The sequence below is a fragment of the Tachysurus fulvidraco genome, chromosome 16 (genome assembly GCF_022655615.1).
Source record: "Tachysurus fulvidraco isolate hzauxx_2018 chromosome 16, HZAU_PFXX_2.0, whole genome shotgun sequence".
Classification (NCBI taxonomy): Eukaryota; Metazoa; Chordata; class Actinopteri; order Siluriformes; family Bagridae; genus Tachysurus; species Tachysurus fulvidraco.
Genome location: NC_062533.1, coordinates 9,624,131 through 9,651,158, shown reverse-complemented (window position 1 = coordinate 9,651,158; position 27,028 = coordinate 9,624,131). Strand labels below are relative to the sequence as shown.

General features: G+C 37.7%; 3 protein-coding genes across 8 annotated transcripts; 2 read left to right on the top strand and 1 right to left on the bottom strand.

The window, feature by feature from the left end:
• Positions 1-654: 654 nt before the first annotated feature.
• Positions 655-5,687, top strand: znf410 (zinc finger protein 410). Of its 3 annotated transcripts, none has more exons than XM_027149450.2 (12): positions 655-790; positions 1,317-1,394; positions 1,495-1,546; positions 1,656-1,788; positions 1,974-2,144; positions 2,453-2,644; positions 2,785-2,944; positions 3,267-3,448; positions 3,820-3,909; positions 5,033-5,152; positions 5,354-5,464; positions 5,551-5,687. In XM_027149450.2, the coding sequence occupies exons 3-12, from the start codon at positions 1,514-1,516 to the stop codon at positions 5,649-5,651; spliced, it is 1,293 nt and encodes a 430-aa protein (XP_027005251.1). In that variant the 5' UTR covers positions 655-790; positions 1,317-1,394; positions 1,495-1,513; the 3' UTR covers positions 5,652-5,687. The 3 variants fall into 3 exon arrangements, with proteins under 3 accessions (XP_027005251.1, XP_047657620.1, XP_047657621.1); XM_047801664.1 differs by having other exon boundaries at positions 5,530-5,687; XM_047801665.1 differs by having other exon boundaries at positions 728-866; positions 5,530-5,687.
• Positions 5,688-6,450: 763 nt separating this feature from the next.
• On the bottom strand, positions 6,451-14,637 carry entpd5b (ectonucleoside triphosphate diphosphohydrolase 5b). Its single transcript, XM_027149452.2, has 14 exons — positions 14,136-14,637; positions 12,273-12,537; positions 12,065-12,144; positions 10,334-10,477; positions 10,129-10,204; positions 9,637-9,672; positions 9,133-9,215; positions 8,659-8,738; positions 8,517-8,578; positions 8,288-8,389; positions 8,034-8,174; positions 7,492-7,548; positions 6,990-7,105; positions 6,451-6,648 (listed from the first exon to the last, which is right to left on the bottom strand). Exons 2-14 carry the CDS (start codon positions 12,493-12,495, stop codon positions 6,565-6,567), a joined length of 1,284 nt encoding a protein of 427 aa, XP_027005253.1. The 5' UTR covers positions 12,496-12,537; positions 14,136-14,637; the 3' UTR covers positions 6,451-6,564.
• Positions 13,876-26,999, top strand: lrfn5b (leucine rich repeat and fibronectin type III domain containing 5b). 4 transcript variants are annotated; one of them, XM_027149479.2, is made up of 7 exons: positions 13,876-14,061; positions 15,055-15,115; positions 17,193-17,339; positions 17,770-17,868; positions 18,643-20,598; positions 23,515-24,937; positions 25,451-26,999. In XM_027149479.2, the coding sequence occupies exons 6-7, from the start codon at positions 23,541-23,543 to the stop codon at positions 26,421-26,423; spliced, it is 2,370 nt and encodes a 789-aa protein (XP_027005280.2). In that variant the 5' UTR covers positions 13,876-14,061; positions 15,055-15,115; positions 17,193-17,339; positions 17,770-17,868; positions 18,643-20,598; positions 23,515-23,540; the 3' UTR covers positions 26,424-26,999. The 4 variants fall into 4 exon arrangements, with proteins under 4 accessions (XP_027005280.2, XP_027005281.2, XP_027005278.2 ...); XM_027149477.2 differs by lacking the exons at positions 13,876-14,061; positions 15,055-15,115 and adding exons at positions 15,150-16,262; positions 16,769-16,955; XM_027149480.2 differs by lacking the exon at positions 15,055-15,115.
• Positions 27,000-27,028: the final 29 nt, after the last annotated feature.

Here is a 27,028-nt window from a genome sequence, read left to right as displayed (position 1 = left end):
ATGCAACCAAATATTAAGCCATATTTAATTGAACTTAGATTAAGTTTACCTGTTCCTAATCTTTTGCTTCCATTCAAATTGCATGGTCTGCTATGTTACCATGTTCCTTATTGTTTAACACATTTTGCTGTAAATATCAACAAACGAAGGCCGACGTCGGTCGACGACGTGTACATTCTGGCGTTCACAACGGTTCAGTGTAAACAAAAACAAAAGATATGACCTTGATGTTCCAATACTTTTGGAGGGGACTGTTTATTAGGTGTAGGGTTACAGAAAATAACCCGAAATGGGACAACCCCCCCCCCCCCCATTTTTTTTTATTTTTATTTTTTTACAAAAATTTATATTTAATAGTATGTGGGAGAGGACCTTAGCAAAGGTGCAGTGCTAATGCATCATTTGCAGTCATTTTTACAATATTATTTAAAACAAAATGAAAAAGGAAAAACTACCACTTCCAGTTAAGTATTTAATCTCTATTGGAAATGCTGGCATTTTTATTTGTTACTCAGTTGACTAGTTGTTGTTGTTGACAAACTTCCTTTGGTACATTTTCATGTACTGTTTGATAATAACTAAATGTCCTACATTTTTATGGATGAGAATTTTGAGTCATATTCAAAACTTGAGTCGTTCAAATGCGAGTCGATACTCGGGGTTCACCTTAAAAAAACCGACTCGTTCTTCAGCGACACATCACTGTTCACATCTCAACCCGGAAGTACAATTTGGCACCGCTTTTTTGTCTGAGATGTTGTTGTTTTCTCTTTTAACATGACGGATGGCGGTAGGATTAAAATACATACATTTGAACCAAAATGCTGACTGCATGCACGAATAAGCTGGACTGAAATATAAAACATGTAAAAAATATAACCGTTAATAATGGAAAAATAGTGGAAATAAAGAAATCTAAGCTAGCTAACAGTCAGATAGCTAGTTAGCTTCTTAAAGGGTATTAAATGTCGACAAAACTTTATCTAGCCTGAGTTAGTGTGTATAATACGGTTAAGTTCAGGTTAGCAGTTTGACTGTTTATGCTATTTGTATATGAAGTTGGTTTAAATCTGTCAGTGGCTAAAAGTTAGCTGGCTATATGTTCTGTGTATCCAGGTGTCAAAGGCCGGAGGAGGAAAAGCTGTTGTTGTTGTTGTTGTTGTTGTTGTTTAGGTTAAAATCAGAAATTTTTACTACACAGTTAACAATTACAGAAAAATTTACAAGTTTTTTTTTAACTGCCACTAAACTGTGTTCAATATTATTGACTGCTGTATTAAATGAATCGTTTTCCTTTGACTTTGATTCAATTTTAGTCTTTTGGACGACTGACCAAAAGCCTTTCATAGATGTGATACGATGACCATAATCTGCTATTTCTAATCCACCAGCGGGTAAGTTTTTATATACATATATCTAAGTCGAATTAAATGGCTTCGTGTCCTGATGGTTATTTTGGTTCTTGGTTGTAATCGGTTCTTTTCCCCACCACAGAACAAACAAGACTGAATCCATGCTTTCTGATGAGCTTGATTCCAAACCTGAGGTATCGAAGCACAACACGCATTCCTTTCTCAAAAGGTTTTAAACATTTACTGTATATGATATTAAAATGCCACTCTCTTTTGATCTAACCTGGTTTCATCTTTGTGAAGCTGCTGGTTGAGTTTGTGCAGAACGCCTCCATACCCTTGGGTCAGGGTTTGGAGGAATCAGATTCCAAAACACAGTGTCTACCTCTCCTTCCCTCTTCAGATAATCCCATATGTAGCCAGCTAGACCTTCCAGGTATTCACTGATGAGTGTTTTGTATTGTTTAGGATTGGTTGTGATGAAAATCATCTCTAGATTTTTTAATAGCTACATGTTGAGGTTGTGCAACTTGTATAAGTAGTTCTCTTTATATTTATATATTTCTAAATGCCCCAAATTGTTCCATAATGAAAGCATGTTTCTTGATTGTGTTTGTCTAGAGAGTGCTCTTAGCGATGCAACATCCCCATCGCTGTCAGAGTTTGGACCAGAACAAAACTCCCTGGTAGTGCAGCTCCAGTCTCACTCTCCAACCACGACTTCACCTGCAATTCTGCAAGACCTCCATCAACCAGACAGCACCTCATATGTTCTACTCAACCTCGCCAAAGGTATCGTCAAATGTTAAAATTTGCCCTTTTCCACCATGCAAATAAATCTGGTAGGTTGTAACAACGTTCAGTTATGAGTGTAAATATTCTGTACACCATGTAAGATACCTAAATAGCAATGACACCATTACTGTTATATGTACTGACTTATTATTTAATATGGCATTATAATGTTTGGCATGTAACCCAAACTCTAAAGTCTAATTATTAGCTGCCATTTTGTCATCTTCTCAGTTTTATGAAGTGTTATAAGAATGAGCATTAGGAGAACGATTTCATTTATCTCTCATCACCTGCTTTGTTTGCAGGGCTGGCAGCCTCGACAGAGCCCCTGGTGTTTGTGCAGGATGACGTAGATGAGGCTGAAGAGGAAATTTCGGCAGGGGAGTGTGCAGACGGGAGTGCCCCATGGTACCTGCGGGTGCAAGAGCTTGCCCACGACAGCCTGATTGCTGCCACTCGAGCCGAGCTAGCAAAGGAAGCCAGAGCTAGTAGCAACAGTAAGATCCCCTTTCTTCAGTCAGCTTGTTACAGCATTTTAATTTTTGTCTTGTATAAATCTTTATGGTGGTACTGCTTTGAATATAGCTTCTTCACCTACAACAACTCATAATAAACCCCTTGTACTGTCCCTGTCCAGGTGACCTTATACTTAGCTGCCAGTCAGAGGGGCCAAAAAAGGAGACACCGCCACGAAACAGTCGTGCGTCTACAGAGAAGATTCTCAGGTGCCCTTACGAGAACTGCCAACGGACTTTCACCTATCCTGCACATCTAAAATACCACCTGAAAACACATAGGTAGGAGAAGGAAGGTGTTTCTGGAACTGAAAATATTTCCTTTTAACACAGTTAAATACTAGTCTCTGCTTCTTGTTCTTGCTTTTTTATTTTTGCATTGTAGCTAAGATAGATAAGAGAGAAATGCTTACAGTAAATAATTCTTATACCTGTTATTCTTCCTCAAACAATGCAGGGCTTTGTTACCATCAATTACTGTTGAGCCTTAACCTGATGGCATTGAGTGTATAATACACTGTGTGTGTGTATGTGTGTGTGTGTGTGTGTGTGTGTGTGTGTGTGTGTGTGTGTGTGTGTGTGTGTGTGTGTACGCACGCTTCAGGAATGACCGAACTTTCCGCTGTGGTGCTGAGGGCTGTGGGAAGAGCTTTTATGTACTGCAGAGACTTCAGGTCCACATGAGAACACATAATGGTGAGAAGCCCTTCATCTGTAATGAGAAGAACTGTGGCAAGAAATTTACCACCGCTGGTAATCTGAAGAACCACAAACGCACACATACCGGTAAGTTTCTTCATTATAGACATCAAATTCTGAGAACTTAGTTTGTATAACAATAAAATGTGATTTCCAATATGTGATATTAAACTTTGAGTGAAATAAAGTACAAGAAACACAGAGGGTTATTATTGCACCCAATTAACAACTATTTATTATCAATTAGTTACTCGTGTGATTAATAACAATTATATGTATGACTGTAATAGATGTGACACAATTGCACACACAAAACACATTTGACAAAATGTGACACACATAAATTACCTTAATTTGCTTTATTAGTAGTAAATTGTTAGTGGCCGATGCAATGTGATCGTTTACTTTTATTAACGATCATGTACACTTTATGTCTTGAACGTTCCCTCGTGCGTCAGGTGAGAAGCCCTTTCTTTGTGACGTAGACAACTGTGGGCGGTCTTTTGCAGAGTACTCAAGTCTCCGCAAACACATGTTGGTTCACTCTGGTGAGTTTCTATTTTATTCCAGCAACACACAGCTATATACAAAGGTGTTTTGTAACATTTTTTTTGTAAAAAACTGTGATTATATTCGATTGTGTTTTAATTTTCTACTAAAGAAGTATCTTCTGTGCTCTTGTTTCATTTTGCTCGAACATATAATACTTACAGCAGTTTTCTTGTCCGGTTTGTTTGGTTACCCTGTAGTTTTTATGTCAAAAAAATAAATAAATTCAGGTCTGCTGTTGTAAGATAAAAACCAAAGATGCTTATTTTCCAATAAAAGCCTTTTTTATTATTAAAGAACAACAAACATTTTGTCGGTTAACAGTTACCTTTAATTTTTATAGCAGCTGTAAACCGTGAGTTCCTCACAGTAGTTAACAGGACATTAGGACAGCTTGTAATGTGGCAAAGAAAGCTGTCTTTTTTGGCATTAAATTTTGTCAATGCACAGCAGTATTTTTTGCTCACTATAAAAGTATGTGGTTGTATTAGGTTTACCAACTCGGTCGTGTTTTCTCTTTCCAAATTTGCAGATTTAGGGGTGGGGTGGAGTGGTGGATAAAAGAGGACCATTTAAACTCAAATGAGCAGTTATTCTGTAGCAAGCTTTCTAAACAAGGTTTCTCAGCCATGTAACACCTTTTATGATGCCAATGTTAAACAATTATTTCTGTTATGATTTCTACATATTCTTCAGGTACAATTTCAGTTACTGCACCTTTAAAGTCTTGCCATACAATATGGGCTGCTCTCGTCTTTTACAACAAACTCACTGTTCTCTTCTTAGGTAGAAAGGTGATTCTGTCAAATGTGTTTTAATAAAGAATAATCTCTAAGCTATAGTTCATTTCTGTGACTTTCTGCCCATCAGAACTGCACATTCCACAACCCCCAGTGAACATTCGTGGGGAACATACTGCTTTGTGTTATGAGAGACTTGAGTATGAGTAGTTCATGTGTGTTTCATGTTCAGGTCAGATCTTTACATCATGAAATTAGATTAGAGAACATAAAACTCCCATGTTAAATCAGATCTGACTACACATGATACCCACATAACATATTCAGCTCACATGCCAATATCAATAACATGCATTATTATGCATTATCTTTGCATCAACAGGGGAGAAGCCCCATCAGTGCTCCATATGTGGGAAGATGTTCTCTCAGAGTGGCAGCAGAAACGTTCACATGAGGAAGCGACACGGAGAGGATTCACTCGCATCTGAAAGCAGAGAAACAGGTAACAAGATTTCACTGAGTAATATGATCACTATTGAGTCTGCAGTCTTTCACAGCAGTTCCACCAGGCTATTATGGATATCTGCTACACATATTTGCTACACAGTGATAATTTGCTTGAGTGCAGGGAAATCACAGAAGAGGAAAAGAAATGTTAGGCTGGAGATCTTTTCACTTTATCAGATGTGATTTTGATTGACAGGCGAGGCACTGACTCATAGCAGCTTGTTAGAGGCTGATGGTGCTGCCTCCATGGTAACTATGACGACTGTGGAGCCAGTTAATCTTCATCACGTGATGCTGAGAGCACAAGGTATGCAGCATTCATCCAGATATTCACTGCCTCTAAGTGATCATATAATATAACTTACATTTCAGTTTTGTCTTTATGTACTGCAGGTCCTACAGACCCCATAGTGGTTCTGTCGCCACCTCATGACTTGGTCAACATGACGGCTGGAACTCACAGTTATGGGGAGGATGTGGTGGCATTGCTCTAATAGTATTTGTAAATAAAATAATTATTAATAATTGCATTCAAGTACATGACATTATTTTATGGAATCATGTGCTTTCTGGTCAAAAAGTCAAATGCTGCACTTTTGTCACCTGTTTTAATGACCCCTGTACTAAAGTGAACAAGCTTTAAAACGTTAAAAATCAGCTGAACTCAAGGCACTTGAACTGCAGTTACTGTTTTAGAAGATAAAGCAAATGATTTTTTTTCTGTTACACAAGGTTATAGAAGTACAGACACATGTTTAAACAGGTTTGTGCGATATCAGAAATTCACTGTGTATAAGCAACAGTGCTGGCAAAAAAACCCACTTGATTGATTTTGAAACAAATGTCAACTTCCACTGTAACTGTTTACAGACAGAGCAATGTTTAATGGCTGGCCTATGACACATTTGCCCATTTTCCCCCCTAGTTTAAGTGCAGCTGTCTTCAGTGTGAAATCTTAATGTTACTTTGCTCAGTAAGATGCAGAGCTGTTTGTACACAGATTTCCCAGCTTAATATTGTAAAGGAAAATACAACATTTCTATTAGATGCCTAAATTAAATTCATAAAATGCAGCATTTCATTGCAGCCTATAAAAGAGTACAATTTCCCCCCACTAGCAAGGCACATAATAGCTTTTCAGATAAACACTTTAGTCTTAGTTTTAGGGTTTTTGTTTTTACTTAAACTGCTTCCAAAAGAAAACATGGGTAATTTTTAAACCAGGCATATCTCTGAATCCCCAAAATACCATCTCATGCACAATTTTTTAGGTGAAAAAAGGCAAATGTCAACTCGCATAAAATCTTTATTGTAAGAGACAACAAACAAAAATGAGTTTAAGGCATAAGTGACTTCACTACTAGAGATGATAAAGTGATGAAAGAGGAGATGATACTTGGCTTTTTCTTAGACAATGCTAAAGTGTTCAAAGTAACCCAGAGTGGCTCCCAAAGCCCAGCTGGCCTCCACATTGTGCAGCTTCTTGGTCAACTATAAACAAAAAGAAGTTACAAATGATGAGTCTTTATGAAATGAACATGATGATTGTGACAAACTGTGTTTGAACTATTTTAGCTGCCTTACTTTAAACCTGAAAAAGTCTATTTATATCTTAAATGACCAGAGGCAAGATTTAAGATATCTTTCAAAGTCTCTTAAATTTCAGCTATATTGCCATTTTAGATTTTATTGATATAGCAACAAACACCAGGGAAAGCAATTTATTTAACTTTCACTGATCTTTCTTAATAAAATTAAAACCCAGTCCTTTCTGGCTATAGTGAATGAGTAAATGTAGACTTTTCTCTGAAATGTTGATGCCAACACATTACCTCCAGGACTGTTTTCTCCTCAAAGCCATATCCAGACCTCAGAAGACAGGTTATGTATGTAAGATCCATACACAGGAAGGGATAGTCAGGATTATACATGGACATTTTGTTGCACACTATAAAACAAACAAAGTCATATATAACCCAAGCAATGCCTCGAGGTAATAATAACGTCGGTCAGTAATGACTAGCCAGACAGTTTTGGTACTGCAAAACTACAGCTACTTTACTACTAATTAACTTTTTGAGATCATTTCTTTGCTCTAAGATTATCATGTGTTTACTGTAGAGATCATTTGTATTCACTCAACTACATAATATCAAACACCATTGATGTGGGGATTTGTTTTGGTGTCCTACTTCCTCGCTCGTTTGTATTTCAGTCTTCATTAGTTACTACACTATTTAGCAATTCCCTCATTAATTAGCTCTTTCATGTAAAACCATTTTGAAATCCCCAATAGCTACAAAATGTGTGTGAAGGAAGATCCTAATCCCTCACCCTCCTTAGCTCTTTTCTTGAAGTCCCGGACCTGCACAGCACCACCTCGGGCTTCGTCTGGAACAGATGAGTGAATGCATTTCAATTGAGTTGTTGGGGCCAGATTAAACGCTAAATGGACTTAAACTGCATATAATTATAGACATACAACTGATCATGTATTACATTCAACAGTCAATTCTATAAATTAGCAGTGAATAGTATTAAGTATTTTGCTGTTAATTAATTAGGCTTTATTGCCATTGTTTTAAATTCCTTCCCCTGGCAGATTTTGTATCTGACTGTTCAGGCAACTGTAAAAAGCTCTCTTATGCCCGCAGTATTGGCTCTCTTACAGCGATATAAACTCATGACTGTGCTTACCCTATTCATCTGAACTACCACTGCCCCCTTGTCCTCAGTCACCACTTGCTTATTTATGTGACATGCCCTATTCACCTTAATTGCAGTTGCCCCTTTTACCCGAGCGATCACTGCTCCACTTACTTGAAGTGCCCTATAATTGCACTTTTGTAAAGAAAGTGTTACTAGCTTTTTCTCACCAACAAGGCCAGCCTCAACAGCATGGTCAAAATAATAAGAGAAGGCATAAATCCAGCTGTCTTCCATATCATCTGGCTCCTGAATTACACCTTTCACAACCTTCAGCATTTCTTTGTAACAGCTCTTATATCCAGTAGAACCTGGAGAGTGAAAAGTAGTGCGATGCATCTTGCATTTCATTAAACAGATTATCAGGGACTACATTTATTTATTTATTTATTTATTTAGGAGAAGTGTTATGAATGTTTTTTACCTCCTGGTTTTCCGCTGACTTTGTATATTAACCCTCCGAAGCTAATTTTCCCTTTGTAATTCTTAGGCAAGCAGGAGCTCTGATAAACCTTCCCTTCTGGATCTGGAACAAAATTACAAAAATGCAAATGGTACCCAATGGTCAATGCTGAATGCCTGATATGGTCTAATTTATTGGTATGAAAACCAATAGGACACTGAGAAAAAATAAAACTACTTCACTGCTGTACCTTTTGAGCCCAAAGCACCAATAGCAGCAAGCTGGGCAGCCTTTATTCCATTCCCTGAATAACTACAAATGGGAGTGAGAAACAACTTAAAACCAAATTTTCATGTTGTACAACATTTCCAAGATGTTTTTAATGCAGTTACCTGTGAGTGTACAATTTATAGGTTGTGTTAAACATACTGAATCTTGCTGTGTAATCAGCAGGAAATCTCTCAGTTGTTTTCTGTAAATCAAAATGAGTAATGTTTACTCAGAGGAGTACATGTACATTTAAACAATTCTGCATGAACAAGATTGCTGTTATACTGAATATAGGCATGACCGTGGCCTTGCTAATCGCAGCTGATAGAACCGCAGTAACTGACATTTAAGACACAAATAATGGACAGAAAACACTTCTGCTAGTGGAAAGAGATTCGCCATATCTTCTGATAATGCTGACATATAGCCTATAGCACAGAACGTGGACTTTTGTGTGTCAAACACAGATGAACAGTGATACAGTGCGGTTATAGTTAATATAAGCACTCATAGAACGCCATTAGGCTAATCAAATTGGTGGTCTGAAAGTGTTGCCTTAAGTATTGTGTAATGATCATATCTTTACACACACTCACTCTTGGAAGAAAGGTGATTTGCGTTGATCCTCCACCCAAATCCAATATCCCTACTGACTTTTTTGAGATGGGGTAAAGTTGACCTAAAAGTAGAGTTGATAAGTGGGGCATAATGTTTTGCAAGTAAAAACAAAGACAAAGCTTTGAATGCTAAACATCATTTAACACCACTAAATTCATTGAAATAGCATTTGTTTTAATATATTACTTCAAACTACATTTGTATTTGTTTTGATTTGACCAATCTGAAATTCAAAAGTTCATTCATTTCATTTTAGAGTTTAGAAAAAAAATCATTAATTATAAATACGATTCAATAATTTACTCTCATTCTGATTCAGTAGAAGCTTTATCCTGGTCAGGAGCTTATCCCACTAAAGCAGGGCAGTATTCTAACACATTATTAACATTCAAAACTTAAATACTCTTTTTTTTTTGTAAATTATAAATGCTTTGAATGAACAGAGTAGTACCAGTGTAAGTCTATACAAAAAAAAAAGTTACCTGTCAAAAAGTTTACAGTCACCCAGGCCAAAACACCTGTAAAGAAAGAGGATGCATAGTTCATGTTCATTTATGTAATCATTAAAGACCATTATTATAATGTGTCCATTATTATATTTCTAGGCTTTTATGGTAAAGAAAACAGGATGTTTACCAGATTTACCTTATACATTAAGTCACACTAAATGTCATCTGTATATTTATTCATGTGTGAGAAACATGTTTTCAACTGGCCACTAATAGTTATTGTGAAACTGCTAATCAACACTACACCACAATTCAGATAATCTGTGGTTCATACAACTGAGACAATTCTGTGACATCACTGGTGATGTTTAGGATTCATCCATGAGTAAAGCCTGTTTTTACAATTTAATTGGATGGTACCTTTGCACAAGTGTGTTTTGCTGACAAATCTTTTATCAGTCATCTTCAACACACATTTAAAGGCTAAAGACAGGCTAATCTGTTTGGGCCAACAAGTCAACATACCTTCACTTGTTCCACTTAATATGCTTACACTATCAGCAGGCACATAGAATGGAGAATCATCAAACACATCTTGAACCTGATGAAGAACATGCAGTGCAAGATAAACGCAAAACAAAACTCAGTCCGGTTTTAACCAAAGTCAAAAGAACTGCTAGAACTGCTAGGTGCAATAACCAGTATCTACAATAAAGGGCTCTTAATTTACCTCCTGCAGGAGTGCATGAGCTTTGGCAGGTGGTAGCATCCTCAAGCCTGCTGTAGCCTTCAGCATCACCGGGGTTTGTTTCCACTCCACATGAGGCACGGTGCTCTTGGCAACCTCCAGCAATTGCCGCACTGAGTCCCCGGCCTACACACGTACAGGCACTCATGCACCAGACTAGTACATTATTTTTAACAGTCATATTTTAAAATATAACAGGATTTTCCCCTCTATAAGGAATGATTTTCCAGTCATTCTCTAGGACTCATATGCATGATGTCCTTTGCTCATAAAAATTAATCTAAGAGTGAGTCACATCTGCCAACATCCTTAAAACTGAAATAAACTGTACTAACACTTATAGACTGGCAAAAACACACTCACACATTACTAATCTATCAGTTATGAGACTGAGGCCTTGTAACTCACTAATACTTAAACCAGGCTAATAAAATGATTATATGTTGCATAACACACACACAAAAAAATCTGTTTTGTATATTGTCTAATGGTTGTCTTAAATGTATTTGTTCTCAGTAACAATTGCCTATAACAGTAAAAGTTTTCTATTTTTATAAATTGTATATACTGTATTTTTTGTTACTTACGGTGAAAAAAAAACTTTGCTGTAAATGAATCTTTTAAAAGTGCAGAAAACTTTAAAAGAGCCAGAAACCACAGTACAAATAATTAAAAAAAAAAACTATACAATTCAAGAAGACCAGAATAAATCAGACCACGCAATTTTGCTATATGAAATAAAGAGCACATCAACAATCCTCTAGCTGGCTTGAAATGTGTGGTGGTGGTCTTGGAATATCATTTGAATATCAGTGTAAGTGAATCTTGACAAACTTTGGTTTATGAGCAAAACAAGGTTCTTCTGCCTAAAACCCATTTTATCGGTGCTGCTGTAAGCAACACATTTTACGTAAACCTCTCTAGGCTTTCTGCACCGCTTACAAATATGTCACACCAAAAACAGCTATAGACTAAAAATAAAGCCAGCAGTTTTTTCATGGGCATGTTTATTATTTTGGTCATTTTATTTATTACTGGATAAATTAAATGCAAAGTGAATCAATATGTAGCTGCTGCTTTAGACAAGCAGTGTGAGTGTTTTTCAGTACAATTGTAATTACATTTTTAAATGCAATTTTTCCTCTTACTTTGCGGGGATCAAGACTTTACAGTGTTTTATACCACAGTGCAGCTGAATGCTTAAATCTGATCAGTTCAGTCTGGATTCTTTTCACATAACAGCGAGTTACTGGCTGTAACATGATACTGGCTGTAACATGAACACAGTTACCTTCAATGTGCTTGTAAGACGCTATTGTTTCTATAGGAACAGCTCATACACAGGGTAGTATATGGCAGAGGCTCCACAATAATCCAGGACTAATAATAAACAGAGGCTTGTTATCGCAGCTATAACCGGTAAGAGGAGGAATTAACTTGTTTCATGGATGTTCAACATTAAATCTAATTGGAAACTGTTAAAATGCTCTGGAATGTTTTGTTCACTGATAAATGAATTATTGTAAACTTTGAAGAAAGCTGTGGAATAACCAGAATAACACTTCAAATCCTGCTATTTTACTAAAAGGGCTTGCGGCCATTTGTTCCTTCTTTACATTACTTGTGCTTAAGATATGTGCAAAAGGAATGCATTTTGGTTTAATAGCCTGAAAATTTCACTTTACTAACCTGACTTAAGGAGGCTTTACTTACTTTTTCTGGCATGTCAGCATAGGCAGATAAACCAGGCTTCACAGACTGGAACATCTCATTATACAAAATAGGGAGACCGTCTAGAAAACAAACCGAAGAATACAAAAGTTATCCATAAAATTGACATGCACAAAAAACATGAGACATTTACAAATGTCAGCTATGTTCAGTTCAGCTAATAGTGATGGGAAAGTGTTAAACCCCTCACTTGGGTCATTCTGAATGAAGGTGTAGATGTGGATCCGTGTCCCAGTGCTCCCAGCGTCAAACATGATTCCATAGAAACTTCGGCTGCCATTGGCACGGTGAGTAATGGAGGGTAAAATCTTTTCAATGTTTGCCCCAAGATCCAATCCACTGCCCACATAACCCTGGGGTTCTGACCTGCTCACGAAGAGCCATAAAAGGAGCAAATGCAGCACATGAGCCATGCTCTCGCAGAAATCCTTCAGCAAACTCTCTCTCTAGGGAAGCTTTTAGAAAGCAACAAAAAAGAAGTTAAGCTCACAGATTCTGGTGCTGCTTATAAAACAAGACAAAGCCACACCCACAAAAGTCAGTCGGTAAGAGCGAGGCCGGACTTTTCAGATGGATAGACAAATACAAATTTCATACAGTTCTATAGTCAGACACAGAAACAACCTCACACTTTTACTGTAGCAAACTAGCTTCCTACATCATGCAAATGGGTAAGACAGTTCACATGGGAACTTAAATTTAGGCTAGAAGTCTGACAAACAGCTTTCAGATGTCAGTTCATTCATAATTTACAGCTCTTACAACTTTAACAAATCTGAAACATACAAGGAAAAAAAAAAGTTTCATCAGATTTTTATGCTAAAGCAGAAATCAGTGTACAAACATCTACCAAGGTGAATAAGCAAATTATAACACAGGCTAATTATATTAGACAAAACACTGTAAAGTGTCTTGCAATGTTGTTAAAGTGAAAATTTAGGGCAAATATATACCACCACACACAAATTTCACATGCAGTACAATGATAAGTAAAATACGTACAAATACATATACCAACAAAAATCAGTTATATTGAAGCGGACAAAAGAATGAGCATTAAATATGACTTTACACTGCAATTCAAGACAACGGCAAAACACTACAGGTACAGTATTAAATATAGTAATTCTATTATTTATTTAACCCGCTCGAGACATGATCTTTAACAAGCAAGCCAACAGATCAATCATTATTTATTAATGGAGTATGGTGTTTCTTGCCTATAAATCCGTATTAGTTATTAATGTATGATTCAGTCTAAGGATGCGCATTTATCTACTGAAATGGAAAAAACTGTGTCTGTTGGTTTTTATTCAAAGCAGTTTCAAAGTATGCTGTGGGTTTTTCATAAGGGGAACAGATCTGATGTGGAATAAACAGATAAAGTGAATCATAAACACTGACACATCAACTTCCTTTATCACCTTTTAAAATGTTGAAAAAAATAAACCCTCATCAGACCCAATTAACAGGGAATTATATCTTTCATTTTATTCCTTAACCTTCCACTCATTTTAACTCATATTCCACTTGTGGATAAATAACTTGTTTAAGGATTATTAAGGTTGTGTGCCATCAAAGAGTATAATGATTAAAACCAAATAAAAATATATAAACTAAAATCAGTTTAAACATCATATCCGTCAACAACATAAAATTTCCTTTTAATTTAAAATATGAGAGAAACAAAGGGGGAGACAGAGAAACAGAGACACACACAGAGAGAGAGAGAGAGAGAGAGAGAGAGAGAGAGAGAGAGAGAGAGAGAGATACATACACACACAGACAGAGAGAGATACAGAGAGAGAGACACAGAAAGAGACACAGAGAGAGATACAAAGTGAGAGACACAGAGAGAGAGAGAGACAGGCAGAGCTACAGAGAGACAGATACAGAGAGACACAGAGACAGAGAGATTTCAGAATGGATTACTTGTTAGTTGCTGAACGCTTATTGGACAGGTCATCGTGCATGATGAGGTGAGATACACCTGAATAAGTGCCTAAAGAAATGCGGGTAATTAAAGACTCCACAGTGTTTTATGTGCACTTACCGGTGTGTAATCCTCATTTTGGGCAGAACAGCGATGTATTAAGTGGTATTTAACCCTGGTGATGTCCCTGGCGTGGCGTCTCACGTCCCCTGTCTCATGCAGCATTGTTTCGGTTTATGTTCTAAATAAACCAAACAAACATTGACCTTTCTCCTAGAGTTTAAGTCGAGTATTATTATTTGTTGTTACGTGTCATTATGCTGACCAACACATGACGAGTCTCTGTGTTGATTAGCGAGTTAGCTTGTTAGCTAGCTAGCCAGTTGTTTTTAATTTATTTACTATAAACGTTAGCAAACACTACTGTGACATGGCTAGATAGCTAGAAATTATTACAAATCGCACTTTCTACTATACTACACTGCGGGCTAAAATCTCGAAAGTAAAAATCTAGTTCACTCCTTGTAGTCGTTGGATAATTTTAGCGACTCAGACACTGTCGGTTAAACTCGACTCTCTTGGAGCTTTGATTGACAGATACAGCTGAGCGCGTTAAGTGGCGTGACCCCGCCCACTTATTCAACACAATCTCATAGCTACGTGAATCACTTCATAGTAGTAGAAGTAGAAGTCGTATCATTTTTTAAATACATGTCCACTACTAATATATATTATTTTGTTACTTGAGTAAGTAAAGCTATTTAATATAACTATTTAAAAACAACGAGCAAGTCTGGAACATAAAAAATGGCGACGCGATTGGAATTCTTGGAAATGATGTGCTCTCTCTCTCTCTCTCTCTCTCTCTCTCTCTCTCTCTCTCTCTCTCTCTCTCTCTGTCTGTGTGTGTGTGTGTGTGTCTCTCTCTCTCTCTCTCTCTCTCTCTCTCTCTCTCTCTCTCTCTCTCTCTCTCTGGCCTTTAATGAGGCCATCTCTTATTTGTTGTAATGGTGTATTGACATTCATTTATTCTGTTCAGCGTAATGTTAGATCTATGTCCTAGGTATACTGGATAAGTGGAGGCAATAAACACACCCTGGGTGGGTCACAAGATCATCCCAGGGCACAGCACACATATTTTCCCACACTCATTCACACTTAATGTCAATTTAGCATAGCCAGCCAACCTACTAGCATGTTATTGAAAGGAGGGTAACCCTTGAGCTGTGAGGTGGAAATACACTACTTGCTGTGCTACCATGCCACCTTGTTGTATGGTCTTAATATTATTTGTGCTGTGCTATTAAATGACTAGGCTGGCTGTCTAGCTGTATAAATGAAACATAACGTGATTCCTGAATCCACTCACTAGCTCAAAGCATTAACCACTTAAAGCCCACTGCCACATTCCTTGAGCTGGTAATGGTTTGCATGTTGGGTGAGAAAATGCAGAGGGTCCATGAGACTTTTAATCTCACTATCACATTAAATTATAGGTTAATACCAAAAATAATAACATATTTCACAAAGTGAAATTATTCATCAGTATTAGTCTGTGCTAAAATGACTGTGCTGTGCTGTTCATCAAGGTGTTTGATGATTGTATTCTATTAATCTTACCAGTTAATAGAATACAATCATCAAACACCTTTATGATTCAGGCTGTTCCTGAAGCAAAAGGGAGACCCGTCCCTATACAGATAAGTGGCTATCTATGCATAAACATAACATGTTGATAATATGCACATTACACTAACACAGCACTATATAATGATTAAGCAAATATGGTCCTTTATAGAAGCGGCAATTTGTCTAACAGCTAATTTCACACTTAGATGTTTAGTAATTGCTTAGTCATTTCAGTCATGAAATTAATTAAATAGATTAATCAAAATAAAATATGTATACACCAAATGGCTTGTACAAAACCTGCAAAACTAGTACCCTCGGGTGCATGAATATGAATAATTCATGTGTATATGGACTAGAAGAAATGAACTCCTTTTTTTCCTGATATAAACAGCTGTTTAGAAAAATAGTATTTTCATATAATTATCTAAATTGCACACAGATACAATAACACAGAATACAAACATTCTATCTGTAAATGGATCTATAAGGATTCCATGGTTGGCATAGTAACAAGATGTATGAGAGATCCACCATGTGATGTGATGCTCTATATGCAAAACCCAGAAGGTGACCAAATAGCAACATAAAAATAACATCATTAGTGACTATACACAGGTAAGTAATATTAATTAAGCAGCAATGTTGGAAGTATTACTTATAACTCATGTGATATTTAAAAACCTTATTTGTTTTTGCTACAGAAATTAGTGCAAAATGTAAAATGGCAGGAGAACCCAGAACATGAACAGGAATGTTATATCTTTATAGGAATATTATATCTTTATGCATGCAGGCTTATACAATTATGCACATGTTAACAGTATCAATTGTTCTGGTTTCTTGTCTAAAAAAAAAAACACACAATATCATATATTGAACACAATATGGAAATATGCTGTATATTTTGTTTTTATTTTCAAAGTTAGTCCCATATACAGTTTGATTATATTCACGTAACGTGATTCATGTTTTAATTGGTTTAAAATTAAATGGGTGTTATTATTTACAAAAAAAAATACTACACAATTTTATAGAACATCTGGAGAACAAAGCATAGATACAAATAGTGAAGAAAATAATCATCATCATCATTATGGATATTGTCTTACATGTTATTTCAGAATACATAACTCTCTAGATTCATAAAATGCTGCACTGAGAGTCAGACTGAGCTGGCTGATGTAGGCTTGATGAATCGGACTAGAGGATGGCAGACTTGTGATGCATGAACGCAATTAAACACCAGCAACATGAAGCCACGACACAGCTAAATTAAATTAAGTGCTGCACAGTGTAGGAGGCAGCTAGGTTGTAAATGCCGCTTATCAACACAATACTCTATTAAAACGTGCACAGTCTATTATTTTTGCATTTTTTTATTCATACACCAATTTATTATTATTATTATTATTATTATTATTATTATTATTATTATTATTCTCTCTCTCTCTCTCTCTCTCTCTCTCTCTCTCTCTCTCTCTCTCTCTCTCTCTCTCTCTCTCTGTGTGTGTGTGTGTGTGTGTGTCTCTCTCTCTCTCCCCACAGTATGCAAATTCACTCATATTGAAACCACTTTTGATTGGATAAAGTGTTGCCATGGCAACAAGACAAACGGAAAAAATGGCGTTCCTTCAGTGGAGCTGCCAAGACGTGGCAAAGTGGATAGAATCCATCGGATATCCACAGTATAAGGTAAAACAGAGCAAATAACTGCTGATGTGTTATAAAAGTCTTAACCACAGATGTGTAAGTCTTAGGATGATGATACAGACTAGTCTTTGGCTTTAGTCTTGCTCCTGAAAATGAAATGGGGATGTTCTGAGCAGAGAGACCCAGATTTAGTCCTCTCTGAAAGAATATCAAACATATTTTATCAAGAAGTTCATCTTTAACATGTTTAACATCAGCAGTGTGTGCTCTTCTCTTACCAATGTAAAACTGTGTAAAACAATGATATATCAAACATAAATTCAGACGTAAAGTGGGCCATAGTTGAGCACACAAATGTTTTTATTATTGCTTTGAAAAATTTACTTTCATTTGCTATGATTAATTAAAGCAATACCCTATATAAAACCATGTTTTTATTTTGTGGTATATTTGTGTATTAATCTGCTCACAGGCATGCTTTACTGAGAATTTTATCACAGGAAAAAAGCTGATTTATGTAAACTGCAATTATTTGCCACGATTAGGAATCACTGACTTTGAACACATGAAGGTAAGAATGCATAATCTGCCTCATGCAATTTTTGTATAGCCAGAAAAACTTTGCTTTTAGGATTCTACATAGATAAAGGAAGTTCCACATTTTGTTTCTCCAGGTTGTAAGTGATGTTATTTAGAAATGAAGTTTTGAAATAAGAGGTGTTCAGGAAAAAGACCACACGTAAAGCATCACCTTCTTCCTAGATAACTTTCTATAAATTCCCATCTGTCAGTTTCTGTACTTATGAGGAAATATCTGCACCTACCAGCTCCCTGTCTTTCTAGTGTTCATCAACTTCTACCCAGGGGATGCCTGAGTATCTAGTGCAAATCAGAAGCTGTCCAGAATCAGCCAAGTTCTTACAGCTCTCCTGTTTTACAGAATCACTTATTTTACAGTTTTTTTCCCCACTTACTCCATTTGACAGTCAATTGAGGACATGGTCTGCTCTAGCAAAGCGAAAGTGCACTTGTGTCATTAGTAACATTGCACTAAAACATGCTGAGTTGGCTGACTTTTGGATATGCAGACCTTTAAGATCACTGATGCAAGTTTAGAAGTCAAAATCAAACTTCACATCGTCAGACATGTTCTAACTATTATATAAGTAATTATAATAATTACACCAGTTTCAGGATATCCTTGAGTATGGTATATTTTGCTCAGAGTTGAATGGAGACACACCAGCTATAGGAGAGAATACTTTAAAAGTCTGTAGAAGCCCTATAATATTGTAAAGCATTTCATAATGGAGATCAATCTCTCACTCTTTTTGTTCTTTTGCAGGCAATCTCAGCATGTGTCCGTGAGCTGTTAGGCATCTCAGAGCCATTGTGGAATCGCAGTATTGCAGACCCACCAAGAGATGATATGGCCATGTTTTTACAAGTCAGAAGCAGGACTGGAGAAAGAGCTGATAATCTTACCTATGCTCAGTTCCTCAAACAAATAAGTAAACAGCAAGGTTACAGTAAAGCAGCTGATGAATCTCAGTAAAAACAAATAATAAAAAGACATTAAAGCTTTTCTTTTAATTATAATTAGCTTTACAGATTTGCCTGAGGAGCTTCATTACTTCTATTGTTGTTCACAATTTGATCTATCCCTGGTGTGTGATTGTGGGAAATAGACTATGGCATACTGGGCTTTGCCTTCATAATTTAAGCATTCTTTGCCTTATGTGTTTTACAGTGATGGGGAATTGAAAGTTATGTAAGGTTTAATTAGGCCTGTAGTATGCTTAGACTTACTTAGTGACATCCTTTTTCATTATTTTATGAGACCCAAATATGTACTGTAGCTTTAGAAATAATTCAAAATTAAGCAAGAAATGTATAGATTCCTAGCAATGCACCACTCTGAAAATGAGTGTTGGTATAAGAGCTAATACTGATCTGAAACATTCCACTGGCATCAGATTTACATGTACATTTCTGGCATTTAGCAGACACCCTTATCCAGAGTGACTTACATTTTTATTTCGATTTATACAACTGAGTAATTGAGGGATAAGGGCTTTGTTCAGGGGCCCAGCAGTGGCAACTTGGTGGACCTGGGATTCAAATCCATGACCTTCTGATCAGTAGTCCAACACCTTAACTGCTGAGCTACCACATCTTGGATTGGATCAGACATATTTTGTAGCATGAGAATGCATTATATTACACACAACACAGACCTTGCACATGAACACAGGACACAAATTGTATTAAAACTCAACAATAGTGTACATATGCTTGCACAATTTGGCAACAAAAACTGGATGAGGGACAGCTTGGTTCTGGTGACCATTGGAATTGGTTTATCTAATGCTTATTGCTGCATGTTTTTATTTAAGCAATTTTATTTATGATCACTTAACACCCTTAAAAGAAGTTACATTAATAACAATTATTTTTCTCTCTCTTTTTTTGGTCTGGAATATAACAGTTTTAAACCAAATATAATATTAAAACTTACAGAATTATTACTCATTAATGTTTATGTTATTAACAAGTCTAATACGTAGATTGAAGCCTTGATAGTGACATTTATCTGTTGATTCAGCTGAGCTAATATGCTTAAGTGGTCCCATTAGTGTTAAAACCTATAGAGGAAGCGAGAGTGATGACATGCCCTTCTGTAAACCTGCAAAGTAATACTGTGGATTAGATGAATTGCAGCCAGCAACAATTAAGATCATCTTCGGAACGGGGTTTTTCAGTGATCTCTAATCTGAAGCCACGCACGTCCAGCTGCGGCTTGCGTTGCGCTGTCATCATGTCAGAGAGCGGCGGCGCGCGGAGAAGAGCGCGGATGTGACACCTGCTCCGCCGCTCCAGACTGACACCACCGGAGGCCATATTTGGGGCGGGTGAGCCAAGAGATGCTAAAAAACATCTGCCCTGGCCTGCTGAGATGCGATCCCAGTTCAAGACCAGTCGCGCTGTGTGTTTGCTATCGGCGGCCACTGAGACATTTCCAGTACGTAAAGCCGTAATGCGGACACGCACAGAGAGACAGAGAGACATCCGCATGTGAGGATTTCACAGAGGCTGCTTGGAGCTGGACGTCTGTTACTCCCGCAGAGATGGGATCTCATTTGCATTGTTTTATTTAGTAATCCCTCGTTCGCTTATTACGGTCAGAGCTAAAGAAGCCGTGCTCAGAGGAACTGGGCGATCATGCTGTAACGGGAATAAGCGGGATTTGTTGGGAACAGGGGCGGTGTGCCGCACGAAGCAAGGCTCAAATCTACACAAGGTAATATTCTTGTACAAGGCGTTTACACCCTGATGCTTTTCTTTTACACGCTGCTGCCATTTTGCTCAAATGCAAACGTAAATTAAAGTTCTTTATTTTGTCTTTCTTTGGATAGAGATGGTCGATTGTTGAAATATGATCTTATGGAGAATGTATCCTGGTAGTGTAGATAGTACATTGCAAGGTCACAGAATTCTATACATCAGCTGCAATCGCACCAGAAATCTAGGATTGCATTGCAAAGTCGTTTCCGACCGACAATAATCGACGTGTAAAATAATTGTTAATGCATTGGCTATGTGGTAACCAATTATGCATGGCTTCCAACCTAACCTTGGTGTTAGGATGGCAAACTGAGCATCTTATTACCTTCTCAATACACTATGGCACTGATCACTTTATTATTGAGGCTTCACATTTTCTGAACACTCTAAGCTTATTTATTTTAATGTGGTCCTTAGAAAATGATGGGATTTATGTATTTATGTATCTAAAACACTTCTAACTTTGCCATGCTATAACAAGCACTAATTAAAGCTTAAATTTATATATATATTTATATCAAATTAAACTTCTAAACTGTTACCTTATTAACATCAGTGGTTTTATAAACTAAGGAACTATATTGAAGGCTGTGGAATAAGAGGTTGTGTGAGAGACCATGGATGTTAGAGAGACGTGTTTTAAAGCTCACTCTTAAAGCTGAGTGCAAGATATTATGCTCAATTTCACTTCAGCTCTCCACTTACATAGGCCACATTAACAGTAATATCTCATTAATTGTTGCATTACACATACCTGATAACGGTGATGTCATATGCATGTGGGTCATCCCAATTTATTGTGTATGGATGAATTACCTGTGCATAATTGGAAAATGGGCTGAATCACAATGAATCTAACTGCACATGTTTAGCAAAAAAAAAAAAGAAAAGAAAAGAAGGGAAACAAATAAGGAGAGATAAATATATGAGCTGAAGATTTTACTGACCTGATTTTAGTGACAGTGTGCAAGTAGTCACCACTGCTCCATTAGCGGTATCCGTCCGCCGCCTGAGCGACCAGACAAGTAATGAAAATGCCTTTTAAGCATGAAGCTGGGCAGACATGTTTCTGTCACTGAAAGCTCTAGTGTCCAGTAGGTTTGAAATATTTTCTCATGGAAACTGCATTCTAAATTATGTTGTATCGGCATGGAAGTGGCTATAGCAGGTCAATACAGAGAGATATTCATACATTTCAAATTGCCAGCTATATTTTGGTTTATAGGTAATGACATAATAAAGAAACCAGCAGAAACCAGTACTGACAGCCTGATAATCCAAAACATCTGACTACTGCAGTCTAAAGCCTGATCCCAGATGACCCTGATACACAAACAACATGGTGCAGGGCAGAAGCTGTCTAAAAGGAGGGCCAGAAAGTAAGATATAATAGCCCTGAATTTATCAGCATTTGTAAAAGCAGGGCTTGGATGTATCAGGTTCCGTCTGCAATCTGACAACGTCTGATAATCTGCAAAGTGTGCAAAAGTATTCATCTGTTATGAAAAGCACCCCAAAAAACTCTAAAGATGCGTTTATGCTCTCCTTTTCACATTTGATGTTTTTCTCTGGGATAGAAGAAAAAACTCTGCTCTGAGCAAGTTGATGCAGTGTTTCAGTGGGGGGTAATAGCGGCTCCACTTCAGCCCAGCAAGCAGACAGAAGCTCTGCCAGCTAAAGCAGCCAGCTGGTTGGCCTGCAGTACCAGCAGCAGTTGGTTAATAAAGTGGCATGATGTGAAGGGCATTTGACATGATAAAATAGTATTCATTGAACAGCTCAATTCATATGAACTATAATATGCATTACAGGTGACCAAATGTGGCAAAATGTCACATATATTCACAGTAACACAGTAGCTATTTAGCTTGCTCAGAAGCAGAACATTTCTAAATTTGAAAAGACAGGGTTGTCGATTGTTTCATCATGCACAATCATTTTTTTCTTATCAGTAACATTTTAGGCCTTTAAGATTTCTTAGTCTATGTGTCAAGATAGCTCTTTTTTGTGGCTGATTTTACGTAGTGATTTAAATTTTGATCTGATAAGTCACACATGATTGTAACCATGATAGATGACAGTTGTATTTCAGATGACAGTTAATGCACCCTGGGCACTTGTGCGAATGTAGTTAAAGACCCAATTCCCCTGATGGTAAATGTCAAAGTTAGATATCTAGATTTAAACAGCACAAAACGGTTAAAAAAATCACACAACAGTAGTAAATCAAATGTACTAAAGATACAATGGATATTTTACACAAAGGAACTAGAGTATAGAAATACTTACCTCTTAAAAATAATAAGCACTTTATATACAGTATGCTCTACAATAAATAGTCTTTAAAACACTTAATAAATCCACCATTCATAATTTAAGGATGTATTAAATGTTATATCCTTGTCAAGGTTATATATCTGTCAAGAGTCACTGAATATATACTTTATTCCTCCTTACTTTTGTATAGACAGAAACTTGAGCAGAAGTGAAGCACTATGGAAAATCAATATGAACAGAACCATGTCTCCCTCTTGATGTGGCATCTGCGCTGATCCCTTCTCTTTGTCTCCAAATGATCTTTGGAGACATCAGCCTAATTTCAATGAGTAACTGGATGACCAGAGGAGTCTTTGATCCCTTTATATACAAAGATGAAAGGCTAAGCATTATCATACCAAAACCGTGAACATTGGGTGTTTCAGCTGATCTGTACTAGGCCCATTTCTGTGCAGTTCTTCATGCTGTGGAACATTCTTCATCAATTCATGACCTGAAATCTTTTATACCTCAGAGTTATAGGTATTGTTATTCTATCCTGTTTACTACATAGACTTGAATTACTCACTAAGACATTTCTGGTTCATCTTCACAGGGGTGGTATTACAACAGTGAACCCAGATGGAGACCATTTTTGTTTATTTGATGGTCATGATCATGGCAGTAAAAGCCCAGAAGATCCAAATATGTCCCAAACGTTGTATTTGCCAAGTGCTGCCTCCCAACTTAGCCACCTTATGTGACAAAAAGGGGCTGCTTTTTGTTCCCCCAGACATTGACAGACACACAGTAGAACTGAGACTTGGTGACAATTTTATCACAACTGTCAAACGGAAGGACTTTGCCAACATGACCAAGCTTGTAGACTTGACACTTTCCAGGAACACAATAGGCTCTATCACACCTCACGCTTTCAATGATCTGGAGAATTTGCGTGCCCTGCACTTGGACAGTAACCGTCTGATACGAATCACAAATGACACCTTTAGCGGCATGTCAAAGCTTCATCATCTCATTCTGAACAACAACCAGCTCACATATATTCACATAGGAGCCTTTAACGACCTCCTGGCCCTCGAAGAGCTTGATCTTTCCTACAATAATCTAGAAAGTGCACCATGGGTGGCCATCCAGCACATGATTAGTCTGCACACCTTAAGTCTGGACCACAACATGATAGACTATATACCTGAGGGCACATTTTCAGGCCTCATGAAACTCAAACGTTTGGATGTCACTTCCAACAAGCTTCAGAAGCTTCCACCTGATCCAGTCTTCCAGCGTGCAGGTGTTTTGGCCACATCAGGTGTTTTGGGTCCATCATCATTTGCATTGAGCTTTGGGGGGAACCCATTACGCTGCAACTGTGAGTTGCTATGGCTGAGGAGACTACGGCGTGAGGATGACCTGGAGACTTGCGCTGCTCCACAGCACCTCTCTGGACGTTACTTCTGGACAGTGTCTGAAGAGGAGTTCCTGTGTGAGCCTCCCCTCATCACACGTCATTCCCAGGAGACCCGGGCATTAGAAGGCCAACATGTTACTTTGCGCTGTAAAGCACGGGGTGACCCAGACCCTGTTATTCACTGGATTGCCCCTGATGGTAGACTAGTGTCTAACTCAACCCGAACAGTTGTGCACACTGATGGGACACTAGATATCCTCATAAGCACAGTGAAAGACTCTGGATCGTTCACATGTGTGGCATCCAATCCTTCAGGAGAAGCACAGCAGACTGTTCAGCTATTTATTATCAAACTGCCACATTTTACTAATGATACAAGCTTAGTACAGGAGCCAGACCCTGGATCCTCAGATATTGCTACATCCACCAAATCAGGTGGAGATAGTGGCACTGCCATTAGCAGCACCAAAGCTGGGCAGGAAAAACGGGTGCTGATTTCTGAAATTACATCCTCCTCTGCTCTGGTGAAATTTAACTTACAACGGAATATACCAGGGATTCGTATGTTCCAAATCCAGTACAATGGCACCTATGATGACTCGCTAGTCTACAGGTAAGAGCATACATTTTGGACATTTTTATATAATAGGCATTATTGTGCAAGCGGTTATATTTAATTTGTTGTTAATTTTAGTGTAATGGCATTTTGGAAGCAGACTGTGTAGGATATATGTAGAAACCTGCATACACAATTTTGTTGTTTCATGAGTTGAATAAAACTTAAGCATTGTAGAAATGTAGAATTACTCGCATGCCACTTGAAATAGTCCCCAAACATAAACCATGATTCTTATCAAGTTAAATAATGTTCAGAGAATTCACAGGCTTTTTTATTGTGTAAGTAAAAAGGACTGTGGGATAAATCTACAGCTATATTTTAAACACAAAGGAAATTCAAGTGCATGACATCAGCAGCAAGGAACTCTCATGCCATTTAATTCATATTTCCATTATTTGTTTCCAATATTTTGCACTTCAGTTGAGCCCAGTGAGTTCTAATTAACAGAGAGTAATAGAATAATTATATTTAAATTTTGCTGATCTTTTAAACCATGTGTCCTTGCAGAATGATCCCCCCAACCAGTAAAAACATCCTGGTGAACAACTTGGCAGCTGGGACATCGTATGACCTCTGTGTGCTTGCGATTTACGATGACGCTATGACCACGCTGACGGCTACCCGTGTGGTGGGGTGTGTTCACTTTGCAACAGAGCCCCAGTACCTCCGATGCCACTTCATGCAATCACAGTTCCTTGGAGGTACCATTGTTGTCATCATTGGAGGTGTCATTGTGGCCTCAGTCTTGTCTTTCATCATCTTCCTTATTGTACGTTATCGAGTGTGCAACCAGGAGGGAGAGGACAAGGGAGTAGAGTTAGGAGAAGTTTGTTCTCAATCCAGGAGTGAGCAGCTGCAGGTTTGTGGAATCATCAAGTCTATGTCTAAACAGGTCCTGGGTGTGGAGATGGATGCATGTCGGAAAGTTTCCCCACAGCTGGAGTCAGTGCCCACATTGGGAACTACACCTGGGCCATTGCCCTCTAAACCTGCCCTTCCTGACTGCACCGTTACTACCTCTGCTGCCAGTCACAGCTGGCATCCTGCCTCCCCCAACACCCAGCGTCCCATGCATGCTGCCTCACACAAACCTACAGGCCCTCAAAAACCAGACACACAAATCAGTGTGGAGCTTGACAACACCAACAAAAACAACTCAGCCAAGGCACGTCCAAAATCTGCCCAAATACGGGTCTATTCCACCACAGTGATTCCAGTGTCCAAAAAGGTACAGCTAGAGTCCTCACGCTACATGACTGTTCCAGTGGGATGTATGAGAGTGAGTCGCAGACACTCTTTAAACGTAGACTCCTGTAAGCAAAACAGCTATGGGAGTTTCCCACAGCAGACTGGCAGCCTTCGGTCTAAACGCAGTCTGTCCATGAGTGGTGGAGATCTTCCACAGCTGGATGTTTCAGCCAAAATCCATGGAAAAGACTCACTGTCAAGGTCAGAATGGGTTCTAGAAAGCACACTTTAATTAGGTTTTTTACAACCTTATCACACTGGTTTTTGGTAGACTTACAGACCATTTTATTATTATATTTATTATAGGTCAGATGAAAAACTCAAATCTTTTAAAAGTATCTGGTTTTTGTCTTGGACATGACACTCTTACATAGCAGGGGGAAAGGCAACAGGCTGATCAATGTCTTTTTTTTTTTTTTAAGTACAAAAAAAATACCATTTTCTGCATATACTAAATAATGCAGTTGACATGTATATTACTTTGTTATATGGAGTAATCCATACAGTACATCCTGTATAAACATGTTATGTTGTGTAAAATAAAATGTGAAAAGCCCCTTGGTTTTCATCTGATATTTAAAACAAGCTTGCCAATATAACTAACCTGAGATGTGATCATTAGTAAGAACTAATAGGCAGCACATTTAGTGGATATAAATATTTATTTGCTAAAAATCACCCTGTAATCAATATTGTTCCTGTTTATGCTCCATTATCAGTGTACTGAGATAAGTGTAATGGTTCCTGCCCTTTGATCTAAAGCCATCCAAACGTACAGGACAATACGATATGACAGTTTTAATCGCGGTATAATGCTACAGCAATGTACACTGTATA